Below are 13,770 nucleotides of genomic sequence, written 5' to 3' on the forward strand. Positions count from 1 at the left end.
GACCAAAATGTATAAGAGATATTGCAAAGTAGGAAGGAGTGTTGGCAGGGGGTGGTGGAGAATAGAAGGAAAAATGTAATCAAAGCTTTTTTATATAAGGAGGGGGAAAAAGGTATGAAAGGAGAGAAAGGGGTGGGGAAAGATAATTAAGGTATATTATGTACAGATATAAATTCCCTATGATGAATGTAACCTTTATATAAAATCATGGCAGAAATTTCTCAAATTTCTCAATATTCCTATATAACTGAAAATGACAATAAAATCCAGGGAAAAAAAGCTAAAATTTCACAGCTAAGTATAAATACCTAGCAGTATATCTTCAGAGAAAATGGCTCCTTTTTATGCAAAAGAAGCTAAAGCTCTCTGCTTACCAAATACAAAGCGTCAATGCACACATGTTGCTTTAAAAGTGAAAATGTTCCCAGTGTTTAATATCACAGAAAGCTTTCCTAGTTTTACTTTTGCTGTTTCTAAATCACACAACGAATCAGGCAAGATGGTGCATGACAGTAATCTTAGCATTCTGGGTGGCTGAGGCAAGAAAATCACCTGACAAATTTAATGACTTGCTGGTACACTTAATGGGTATCTGAAAAAAAATCTGAGGATACAGTTCTATAAGAAGATGCAGGATTCAAGATTCAATACTGCAAAAATAAAACACTAATAGATTGATGATAGATTAGATCAAATGATACATAGATAGGTACTTAGATAAAAATACAGTGGCCTCTAATTTACTTAGTATGAAGAAAAAGATGGGCCATGGCATCTTCTTATACAGAGGGGAGACTCAGGTTGTAAAATCCCAAGACTCATGACCTCACTTCCTTGGAAAGATGTCCTAACAGAATTTAGAACCCTTGTTAACAGGCATCACAATCTAGTACCAGCAGTCTCCCAAGCTCACTTGGCTGGTGATGATCACCAGCGAACATGCTGAGCTGTTTTCCCAATTCTCGATGCTACAGCCTCAGGACCCCAGGCAAGGAAAGTAAGTTGACTCCATCCAGACACCATGGGGGTCACACTGCAGCAGCCACACAACCATCACGGACACCCCACGGAAGTTCTTCATGGGACTGACCATTAATGACCTAGAAAAACAAAGGTACCCATGCAAAGTCTCCCTAAGCTGAAATTACAATAGCACAAAAACTCAAAAGCACCCAGGGTGTTTTGCCAGGCCCAGAGACACCTAGTAGCTCTGGGCACTTATCCCCGGAGCTAAACACAAGAAACCCAGAGAGTCAAAGAAATCCAGGGCGGACAGATCAAAGTCACAGGCCACCATCTCTTGAGCGACACTGAGAAGCCTACTGTATGTCCACGCAGGCCCAGCCACCACTACTGAAAATAACTTGGCAGGGAACCTTGAAGAAACCTAGCTAATGTGGTCGGTGAAGGCAGTGAGGCCACGCTTGCTCATGGAGCCCTTGGTGCCAATTTTCCAGGGCAGGCAACCCTTCTATGGTCCCTTCTTTCCAAGCACCTTCATGACTCACATCTCTACCCAACAGGTGCTGATAATGGGAAGAGATACCATGATAATACACTTTGAGATTTCCATCTCCTTTGAGGGCCTCTGTGATGAAGTTTGAGACCCATGTTCTTTTGACAATGAACAGCTATTCATCATGACATCAGTAGAAGAGAAAGGAGACACATGTACTGATCACCTCCACTGCAGTTGGAAGAAGCCTTTAGGATTCCTGAGCTAAACAAGGATTTTGAACTCTTAAGTCATGCATCAGATAACATCCAGATAACTTTTGTTCAGGAGAAGGTAAGTCCAACTACCACAGAGGTGCACAGCTTTAGAGAAAGCTTTGTTGTGCGAATGGCCACACTTTTCAAGCCAAAAATTTCAGCAGGTGCATTCATTGTTCCATCTGAACAAACCAAATAGAGGGACTTGGAGGCCAGGTATACAAGAATATCAACTACAAACTCTTGGTTCATAAGTAGTACCACAAATCCGTCATAATTGAATGTGGGCAGCATTCTGTGCCATCAGAGCCTATGATGCCAATGGATCAACCAGCAACAGCTTCAGGCCCTGCACAATGACTCCATATAATCCTTAACGTTATGAGAGTTTGGACCAAGTTGCTGAGGAAAAGGAGGCAGTGAACATGACGTGAGGCAAAGCTTCATCCAGTTTAGGTCTCCAGGATTTTTATTTGCTCCAGGTAATAAGGAGTGGAAGTTATGCAAAGTGCAGTGGGTTCAATTTTTAAAAACAGAACATATTTATGCAGTGGAAGTTGTGAAAAAGGAGCTTGTTAATACTGATTGAGTACAGACAGAGAAGCATGTTTTGGAGAAGGCATCTAAACACCCTTTTCTTGTTGGATTTCATTCTTGCTTTCAGACAGAAAGCAGATTATTGTTTGCTCTAGACTATGTAAATGGAAGAAATAATGTTTTCCACGCAGCAGTGAAGAATACAACCCGAAGAACATGCCAGGTTTTATTCTGCAGAAGTCAGTTTAGCATTCAACTGTCTTCATGAGTGAGGGACACTTTATAGAAACTTCAAACTGGCTAATTTATTACTGGACTCAGAAAAGCACACTAACTCACTGACTACTGCATGTGTAAGGAAGGATTACAGCCAAGAGATATGACCAGGACTTTCCATGGTGCTCCTAATTACTTTCCTCCAGAAATTATAAGAGAAGAACGGTACAGTTTCAATGTCAACTGGTGGACTCTCAGAGTAGTAATGTTTGAAATGAGGGTAGGAAAATCTCCATTCCATATTGTTGAAACCTCTGACAACCTTTATGAAAACTCAAGAGATTATCTCTTGCAAGTTATTTTGGAAAGAAAAACTCACATACTGTGTACTACTGAAAAAGCTGCACATGTCACGGAGAATTTTCAAGCGCAAGGACCCAAGAGAATGCTCAGGTTGGCATCCTCAAACAGGATCCAATGATGTTCCGGAGCATCCATTCTTTCAAAATGTTGATGGAGACAGGACAGGATAGAACAAAAGCAGGCAGTGCCTCCATTCAAACCAAAAATTCCTGGGGAATTTGGTTTGGACAACTCTGATCCTCAGTTTACTAAGGAACCTGTCCAGCTCACTCCAGATGATAGTGATACTATGAGGATGAATTTGTAAATTTTGAGTTTATCAATCCTCTTTCGGTATAATAAGAGTGTGTCTGACCCTCCTTTTTCAGCTATGCATTCTGCTTATGCTGCTACTTAATGAATAGAAAAACTTGTCATCAGCCTGAATGGAATTAACCATTTCATTATTTTAATTTATTTTTGGAAGTTACATTTAGATATAATACTTGATTCTTATAGTCTACAATAAAGAACACTGACTGGGGTTTTTGTAAATGAAGTTGCTTTTTGTGATCTGACTTCAATAATGAAGAGGTGCTCACTTGTTAACCAAATTTGTAAACATATTCTTTCATTTATTAATTAAAGACAGAGTGTATACTATTTTTTTGTTGTTGTTATTTACTTTGCAGGAAAACAATTTGTATTTTAAGCAGAATGACTTAACCATGCTTGTTTCTCTCAAACCACATTACTTGCACTTTTAGGCCCCAGTTTATGTAGTCTTCAGGGAAATCCAAAGTGTAATAACAATTTTGAATAAATCTACAGAACATACATATATCAGAGTTCTATCACCTTCAGCTTTTTGTTTGTATGTTTGTTTTGGTCCCAGGGATCAAACTCGGGTCCTTGCGTTTACAAGGCAGGCAGCGGAACCACTGAACTAAATCCCCAGCCCACCTTAAATTTTTTATTTAGTAGAGTAATATATGAAATAGATAGTAGAATTCATTTCAGGGGAAGAACTATTCAGACTATTTTTATTAAAATTAGTAGTTAGCAATTGATTTAAATAATTTCTACATACAGAATTCTTCCCTTTATTTTAGCACTTTTTATGCAGACTTCAAAAATAACCATGATCATCTAAATATATTACAAAGGTACAATCCTAGCAAAATGTAATTTTAGTTTTAAAGTTAGAATGAATTAAAATGTGTAGGCAATTAAAAAATCATCTTTTTAGCTTTTTTTTTTGGATGCTCCATTTCATTAGAAATGTAATCTTTCCAAAGCTTATAGCCATATTCTGTCTTTTCTTCAAATAACTAAGTTTGAAAGTAATGAGAACCTCAAAGGAAAATGTTTATATATATTCACATGTTAATTTGAAAGGTATACATGTTTCCCTTAATGCCTGGAACTTGCTTTAAAACAAAAAACAATATTCACGTCATAAACCTATATGCAATTCTGACATGTCAAAAGTTATGTTTATGTTCATGATTTTTCTTTTAAGCATTGCTCTTTCCCATAGGGCATTTAAAAATGTAGAATAATCACATCAGAAGTTTTTTTATAATATATATTACTGGGCCCACATTAGAATTCTTTAGGGCCTTTGGATCTCATTTTGAGAAACAATATAAACTATATTCATGGTAAAATGTTTTAAGACACTATAAACAGCCAGTTACAAACTTATGAACATTTTGAACAAATTTTAAATGAATGATTGCATTAGATGTCTTCCCATTCTCTCCCCCAACAAAATCTTTCGACCTCACAGCTTTCTACCAATAATTACAAATGATGAGCACTTTTTTCTTTTTAATTTTTTTTGTTTTGTTCCCTTTCCCTCCAAGTCCCCTTCTCTCCCTATATACTAAAGCTTTGTTTCCACTTTTTTCCTCCTACTTTCACTTTTTCTTGTCCCTTCCTTCCTTTCTCCCTCCCTCCTCCCTTGTTCCCCTTCCCATTTGAACACTTTCTTCCCATTTCCCAACATCCATTACATCTTAGTTCTTATCTCCACATTCAGTTTTTCACACCAGAGAAATAATCTGGTATTTAAACATATGTGTCCAATTTATTTCACATAAGAGTATGTTCTCAGGGTCCATCCATTCGGCTAGAAATGTCTGAATCTCATCCTTCTTTATGGCAGAGTAGTACTTCATTGTATATAAAAAACTCCTTCTTTACCCATTTATCAGATGATGGACATGTAGGATGTTTCTAAGCTTTAGCTATTACAAACTATGCTGCTATAAACATGAGTGTGCATATTATCACTGTGGAATGAAGTTTTTAACTCTTTTTGGGACAATTCAAAGAGGTATGGCTAGGTCAAAAGGAACCTCTAGTTTTAGTTCTTTGAGAAATGATGAGCATTTTTCTATAATGAGATTTTAACCATTACTCAGGATAATGCTTTGTTTTTAAGTTTTTTAATAAGATTTACTATGTATATTTTATCCAGAATTACAGTGCAAATATGTTTTGAATTGTATTCTATTTTTTGCAGTCATTAACTGTTGTGCCAGTTCTTTTTATAATATGTACAAGTTCTCTCAAAATGAATAAGGCAGTGGACAGTTAGAATGGTTGCGTTTTGGTGTTTTAAGAAATAATTTATTTTGCATAAGCCTAAGGTAATAATGTTTTATGTCTATGCAGCCTGAATTTAATATCAAATATTATGCTTAATCAGTGCATTATTACAAATTTAGTTTATAGATTTGTTTTGATTTTTGTCATGTAGAATACTGCCTCACCATAATGTAATATGTATTTCTGTGCCTTCTTCTTAAGATTAAAAACATTTAATACACACAAAAAAAGTTTAGAAAAGAAAAGAAATACTAAGACTTTTGAAAATTTCATGATTTATACATTTGCAATCACCAGGATATAATTTAATTAACTGAAAATGAGTTTTCTACTATGGTCTTTTCCTTTCTTAGTTATTACAATTTTTTTCAATCTTTTTTTCTCTCCTCTCCCATTCTGTTTCCAAATAATCTCATATAAGTTGTATAAAACAACTAATTTTACTCCCCAAAATACACTTCCTTGGCATAATATACTCTTGGCCATTATTATTATTACTACAAAAATCAATAACTTGAATTTCAAATTAGTCAAGTATTTCAGCATTGTTTTGCTATTTGCCAACCATAATAAATATAAAGATATGTTAACTATATTTACATATATGCATACATTACATATATGGTACATATATCACGTGGGTGCACATATCATGTGTGAATGAATGCATATAAGAAACTACTGAATCACTCTGCAATCTCTATTGCAGTGAAGCAAACTCCTGGTTTATGTCCATTTCCCAACCTCAAGATCAAGGTAATTGTGGGGCCTCCAACATCACTCCCAGCCAGGGAGTGCTCCAGACCACATGACCAGAGCTCCTCAGCAGATAGGGCATGCATTACCAAAAGCAGCATGATTTTCTTCCTGCTAACTGACCACATCCTCAGAGTCCAGTCCCGTGCAGCAGAGAGCAGCCACCTCCCATCATGACTCCAGCAGATGGAACTCACAGCTCCGTCATGACCTAACCAGTGCAAGGAGAGAGGACAGAAAGTGTCATCTGTCTGCACTTTGCCAAAAAAACCTAAACTGCCTTTCTTCAAGGAGTAAATAACACACATGGTGGCATTTCCTAGCTACAGTGACACCAACAGAACCACAGTTCCAAGATGATACTTCACTTAGAGGTTTAATTAACACAGCTCCTAAAGGAGGTGTTTCTGAAAGCTCATATTTCTTAAAATACAAAGTTCAAAATCATGTGTGTATCTGTGAGCATATGCTTTAAAAAGGAACATTAGAAAATAAAACATCTGAAAACAGTACAGAGGACTTTGAGGTAAGTTATCCATCTTTTAAAAAATTGCTTTTCTTTTATTATAATGAAGAAAACGGGTTCCCAGAGCATTATCACATGCCAACTACCATCTGTAACATGCCTGTTTGGGGGCTGGTTTCCTGGGCATTCACTCTGGTTGGTGTAATGACACTGAGGTGCTGTGGTCCAAAGACCCCAGTAGTTTCCACTTGCCTTTCAAACTTTTCTGTCTAGTATCCCTCCTTCCATCTGCACCCACCCTGTTTTGGGTTGGGGACATATGGTCTTGGGCCTAACTCCCTCAGAAGGGCCATGAGCCAAAGGAGACCAGCCTGATGCAGTGTCCTCAGATGCAACCACCTGAGTGCTCTGAGGAGCAGGAGAGGCATGAGCAGAAGGCAGAGGTGATGTCTCAAAGATCTACTCAGGGCCAATGCGTTGGAGGGACAGTAGCAGGCATGAAGTGTGTGGAAGAGATACAGCCAATGACCCTAGACTTGTTAAACTATCCCATCATAGCCCAGACCTAGACAATGGAAAATGAAAACCTTAGAGGGCATGAAAACTAGCCACTGCAGGGTCCTGTGCCTGAGAGTCACACATGATAATTTAAAGATCAGACCACACATATATCACCATATCACATCTGTCAGGAAACCACCAAAATACAAATGGACAAACCAGGGAAGATAAAAAAAAAATCTAAAACTCCATTGAGCAGAATGTCTGCTGTGACTCTGCTGCCCCCTGGTGCATGGCTGTGGCCTTGTTAACAACAAGTAGGCCCAGTGGAAGGAAGGGCAAGGCTTCCTAGGAACTAGAATCTATGACAGCCTCACTGAGCATCAGCTACATCTCTTCACCCTTCTTTCCTCTGTCTGACCTCTACAGCAACTCCACGGCCAGCTGTGTGGCTCACTGTCTCCCACACCACACCAGCATGCTCATGCCTGTGTCCAGGAGAGAACCTGTAGTCACTCTCCCAGCTCTGCCCTCTCAAGCAGATGGAAACTCCTGGGGTAGACTAATTCTTAGTCCTCTGCCTTCACAGCATCCGCTGTCCATCCAGACAGCAATGACTCCAGGAGAAAGCAGGCACAAGCCTGAGCGTTGGAAATTGAGGCGGGGTGCCCTCTTCCTGCCCTCGAACTACAGGTTCTGGGTGTGCCCTACCTTCAGTCCCAAGGAAAAACAACACATTGCACTGAGAGCACTGACCCTGAGAAAGCCCATGGCTATTGTAAACTGTAAAAGCAACGTGAAGTTTTACTCTGAAAGTGACTCCTTCCACATGGTAAGCTAGTATTGCAGAAGAAATTCAGTGCAAAGCCCACCATATTTGAAAGTGTTTAATCAGGGGATTTTGGGGGGAGGGGTTGATTTTTTAAAATGGAGCTAATCCAGAAGCCACAGAAGAGCTGCATTTCAGGGTTTCCAGGGTCACTCTACCAATGACAGCATGGGAGATGGCCACAAGAGACAGTCTTGGAGAAAGGTGAAGGCTAATTATAGATGCCCTAAGAAGTTTAAGGTCAGGTCTGAAGGGATGAGGGATCCCACCCTTGGCAGTGAGAAGCCAGGCTGGTTGCATGTGGTTTTCAGGGTCGGGTGTGCAGCCTCGGTCTAAAAGTGCTGAATCTAGCATACTGCTTGACCTCCCTGCCCCACAGCCTGCAGCCAGCACAGAGGTCATTGGTCTGCTTTCCTCATCCGCTAGCACAATTAGATAATCCTTGGCTAGGTCAGTTGCCACAGCCTCTGAAACAGGATGGTACCTCACAAATCCACAGGCTATAAAGCTAGCTGGAGAAAGCAGTGGCTTGGTGCAGAGGAAACAGAAACTGGGAGCTTCTAGAATAAATACACTCCTAGAGTAAACACCACTGATGGACCAAACCCAACTGGAAAGGTTGGGCAGGACTCAGCATTCACATACAAAACTGTGAGAGTGGAAACAAAATAGGGCTGAGTGGTGACGCACTGTCCCTCCCCATATCTGGTGGATTCCAGAAATGCAGACTCTGGAAAGAAACCACTCATTCAAGCACATGGAGGAACTTTTTGACTCATTTCCCTTTTTCTTTGTTGGGTTTCAGGGGATGCTTTCTCTTTTCTGCTATTTCTTTTTTCTTTATTCCTTTTGGTTGTTATTTCATCTTTTTTTCATTTGTTTGTTTGCTCTTTTAAATTCTGTTACTTTTATCTAATATTAATTTAGTTTTACTTCACTAAGTCCTTCATCTCACTTTTCTTGACTCCTTCTCATCCTCCTTCCTTTATTTTCAAATTCTACATCTTTAGATTTGTAGCTCCCTATTCCCTCCACTTTTGTTAGCATTAATATTAAGCATTACTCACCTTTAGATACTTAAGTGACTTTATGCTATTATTGTTGAACTCTTTTCTATTGTTAATGGTGGTAGGGTTGTTGCAGTTAGTATATATTTACTGTACATCAATATTTTAATTGTTCTGTGTCTAGATTATTATCACAGACTTCTATTATTAAAGGTGGTATACTGATGGCCTTTATTGGTTTCTATGGTACATCAACATCCAGTTTGTCTTTGGCTCTTATTGTAGCTAATTTCTTTACTATTGCCAGTGATGGCACAGATGGTGCTATTAATTGGCTGTTTTGTATGCCAACATTTGGTTTGTCTTTTTGTCACCAACATTTCTGCAATTCTTTTCCAGAGAAATAGGTGTGGAGAAAATTACACTGCATCCTCTCCTCCCCAAATTAATGAAGGTGGTTGGATCTTGGACAGAAATAAAGACTTATACTTAGTCATACCCAAAGCACATCACTGGAAAGCAAACTCTAGATAAAATTATCCCTATAAGAACAACAAAATCACTATACTTGATCTTCAACCCTCAGCACAAAAGTAAGCAATAGAAACATAAGAAAACAATGCAATCAAATTCTCATAAAACCCCAACTCCCCCAAAGCTGACCTATGAGGCACTAATGGTGAGGAAATCAAAAGCCGAGCAGCCAAACTATATGAACTGATAGAAATGGAAACAACAACAACAAAACAACCAGATCAATATGCTGCTCAGTGAGCTCAAAGATGACAATAACTAAATGGTCAGTGACCTTAAAGAAAACACCAATAAAAAGTTAGATGAGCTACATAAAATATATAAAACATCAATTACCAGTTTAGCAAGGAATTAGAGTCCATAAAAAGAAACAAACAAATCTAGGACATAAAAAAAAAATTCTATAGAAAGTATGGGCAGCAAAAATGACCAATGTGAGGAGAAAGTATCACAACTAGAAGATAATGCTGATGCAGGTGACCACATACACAGAAATACCTTAGAAACAAGAGATCGTGGAAAATGGGTCCAAGAGCTGCCAGATGATGCAAAGAAGATTAACTTAAGATTAATGTGAATTAGTGAAAAATCAGAAGATAGCATGAATGGCATGAAAACTCTATTTAAAGAAATCAGACGAAAACATTCCAAGTTTGGGAAAAGTAACATACAGATAAGCAAAGCATATAAAATCCCAAACAGCCACAATCAAGAAAGAACTTCTTCACAATAGATTATGGTCAACATCCTAGAAGTCCAACACAAGGTCAGAATCATAAAAACTGTTAGCTAAAATCAATAAATCATCAATAAAGGTAAACACATTCACATTATAGCGGACTTCTCAACACAAACCATAAAGGCCAGAAGAACTTGGAATGCAGTTTCAAGCCCTAAACAAAAAAGAAATCCCCAAAAAATCATCTTTCAAAATTGATGAAGAAATAAGATCTTTCAATGACAGAGAGCACCTTAAAAAATTAATGACCACCAAACCAGTACTTCAAAAACTTCTCAAGGATGTCCTAAAAAGAGATGACAAAACTAACAATACCAAAAAATCTAGTAAAATGAATTCATGAGGTAGGGTAAGCCATTAAATAGAAGAGAAGGGAATCAGCAACAGGAAAATGATGCAATGACAGGAATAAGTCAAATCCTTTCATTAATAACTCTCAGGGTAAATGGCCTCAACTCCAAAAACAAAAGACAGAAATAGGCAAGGCTGGGAATTTAGCTCAGTAGCACTGTGCCTGCATCGCGAGTGCAAGGTCATGAGTTCAATCCCCAGTACCAAAAAAAAAAAAAAAAAAAAGACAGAAATAGGCACACTACATCAAAAAACAATACTCAACAGCATGTTGTATGAAAGAAAATCATTTACTCTAAAAAGAAATTCATACAATGAAAATCAAAGGATGGAAAACAATATCTCATGCATCAGGAACCCCCAAAACCAACCAGGAGTAGCGATCCTATTTTCGGACCACATGAACTTAAAAGTTAAAACTTATCAGAAACAGCAAAGAAGGTCATTACAAATTTTTTAACAGAACTATTCAACAGGAAGAGATGATAATTATAAATATATATGCACCAAAAATAGAAACATATCTTCATAAAATACAAAGCATCAGACATAAAGGATGAGAAAAATATTAACACAATTATAGCTGGGGACCACAATATCCCACCATCACAGACAGATGGATCAACTAAACAAAGAAATATCAGAGCTGAACCACACCTTCAAAGAAATGGACTTAAAAGATATCTAGGAAGTGTTCAACAACAGAAGACATATTCTTTACAGCAGAACATAAAACTTTCTCCAAAATAGACAAAATATTAGCCCGTTAAGAATGCTTAAATACAGAAGAATCAAATTTATCCTAAGCAACAAACAGATCATAGTGCAATGAAACTATAAATCAATAGAAAAAGGAACCATAAAAATTATACAAATACACAGAGGTTAAACAATATACTCAAGAGTAATCAATAGTTCTCTGAAGAAATGACACAGTTTCTAGAATAAAATACTTCAGCCAGTACAATATCTGACATAATGAAAGTAGTCCTTACATGGAAATTTATTATGGAATGCTTACTGAGAAAAACAGACAGCCTAACTAAATAATCAAGGTCCTAGAAAAGCAAGAATAATACAAATCCAAGCTGGTAGAAGAATAGAAATTATAAAGATCAGAGCAGAAATGAATGAAGACTAAAAAAATGCAAAGAATCAATGAATCAAAGAACTGGTTCTTTGATAGAATAAATAAAATAAATCTTTAGCCAATCTCACATAAAAGAAAAAAACAGTATCAATGTAATGTAATTAGAAATGTACAAGGCAAAAATCATGATGGACACTGCCAAAATCCAGAAGTTTAGTCACTACTTCAAAAACCTGTACTTTGATAAATAGGAGAGTGCAGAAGCAATGGCTAAGTTGCTAGATACAAGAGAATTACCAAAACTGTAGCAAGATTTTTAAACCCTCAATAATCCAATAACAGGCAATGAAATTGAGGCAGCAATTTTTTAAAACCTACCAATTTTTTTTAAAAAGTCCAAGACCAGATGGACTCACCACTGAATTCTACAACAGCTTCAGGGAAGATCTAATGCCAATATTCCTCAAACTCTTTAATGAAATTAAAATAGAAGGAGAACTGCCAAACTCATTCCTGAACCTAGTATTGATTCCCAAACTAAAAAAGGACTCAACAACAACAAAAAACAAAACTACGGTCTAATCTCTTTAATGAATATGGATGAAAAAAATCATAAACAATATGCCGTCAAACAGAATACAACATATCATCCAAAAAAATCATACATTGTTACCAAGTAGGCTTCATCCCAGACATGCAAGGATGGTTCAACATATACAAATCAATGAATGCAATAAAAACAGAGAAGCAAGAACAAAATCACATGACCATCTCAACAGATGGAGAATAGGCCTTTGACGAAATCCAACATCTATTCATGATAAAAATCCTGAAGAAAATAGGTACAGAAGGACCTTATCTCAAACTTATAAAAATAACTTATGGCAAACCTGCCAATATCGTATTTTTTGTTTTTTTAAACAGTAATGATTTTTTATTGACAAAGGTTATAGGAAAAAATTATTTAAAAATCAAAGGTCAAAATTTAGGTCTCAGTTGCTTATCTCTTTCATTTGTATTAAGTGCACCTTTTCCTAATGTCCTAACTTCATGAAGGAATAAGTCAAACCTGTGAAAATACCAGTTAACATTCAACATGTATCATTCTTACCCATTTCTGTTCTATGACGCAAAGATTTTTAACTTTCAATTAGTACCTCAAATACTCAATTTTGTCTTAAGCAGCATGTTTCACTTTAAATTTTAGAGAAAGGTTATTTAGTAAACTAATTAAGACAATCAATCTAAAAGATACAAAGTCAATCTTTTAAATTCAGAAGTGGTCCATATATTGATCACTTGGAATCCTGACTGGCCAAAATGTAAAACTCAATTACATTAAATTTCTTTAAAGCTAAAAATAAGTACAGTATATTATCACTTTTGAGAAATGCTTTGTCATTGATCTCTGCTACTGTGTACACATTCTGAAATGAAATCTATATCTCTATCTGTATCTATATCTATATCTGTATCTATATATCTATCTGAAAGGAAGAAGCCAAACTGTCTTTACCTACAGAAGATCCTTTACGCAGATGACCCAAAAAGGTCCACCAAAGTATTCTTAAAATTAATAAACAAATTCAGTAAAAAAAAATCAGCACACAAAAATCAATAGCATTTCTGTATACAATAACCCCACCGAGAAAGAAATTAGAAAAACACCACCATTTACAACAGCTTCAAAAATTAAAAACATTAAATACTTGAGAATTTTTTAAAATAATAAATATACATTTAAAAAGACGGATCACAATCAAAAAGATTGATCACAATTATAACACAGGGGAAAAAATTAACCTAAGCAAAAGACCTCTACAATAAAAACTACAGAATTCTGAAAAAGAAATCAAAAAGAGCATTAGAAAATGGAAAGATATCCTGTTCCTACACAGGCAAAATGAATTTTGTCAAAGTGGGAACACTTCTACAACTGATGTATAATGGATTTAAGTATTAAGTTGTTTAATTCAATGCAATTCCAATCAAAATACCAGTAGCATTCTTCACAGAACTCAAGAAAGCAATTCTAAAATGTAGGTGCAACCAGAAGAGACCCAGAGTAGTTAA

General features: G+C 36.7%; 1 protein-coding gene across 6 annotated transcripts in view; it reads right to left on the reverse strand.

Moving 5' to 3' along the window:
* The window catches only part of Wdr27 (WD repeat domain 27), a 211,509-nt gene that overhangs the window by 152,630 nt on the left and 45,109 nt on the right, over positions 1 to 13,770 (reverse strand). For all 6 annotated transcript variants that reach the window (XM_010628906.2, XM_010628903.2, XM_019208131.2 and 3 more), the window contains exon 18: positions 6,270 to 6,391. In XM_010628906.2, coding sequence (XP_010627208.1) covers positions 6,270 to 6,391 — 122 coding nt within the window. The remainder of the gene's footprint in view (positions 1 to 6,269; positions 6,392 to 13,770) is intronic.

This window comes from Fukomys damarensis, unplaced genomic scaffold (assembly GCF_012274545.1).
Source record: "Fukomys damarensis isolate Sample0158 unplaced genomic scaffold, DMR_v1.0_HiC HiC_scaffold_14, whole genome shotgun sequence".
Lineage (NCBI taxonomy): Eukaryota > Metazoa > Chordata > Mammalia > Rodentia > Bathyergidae > Fukomys > Fukomys damarensis.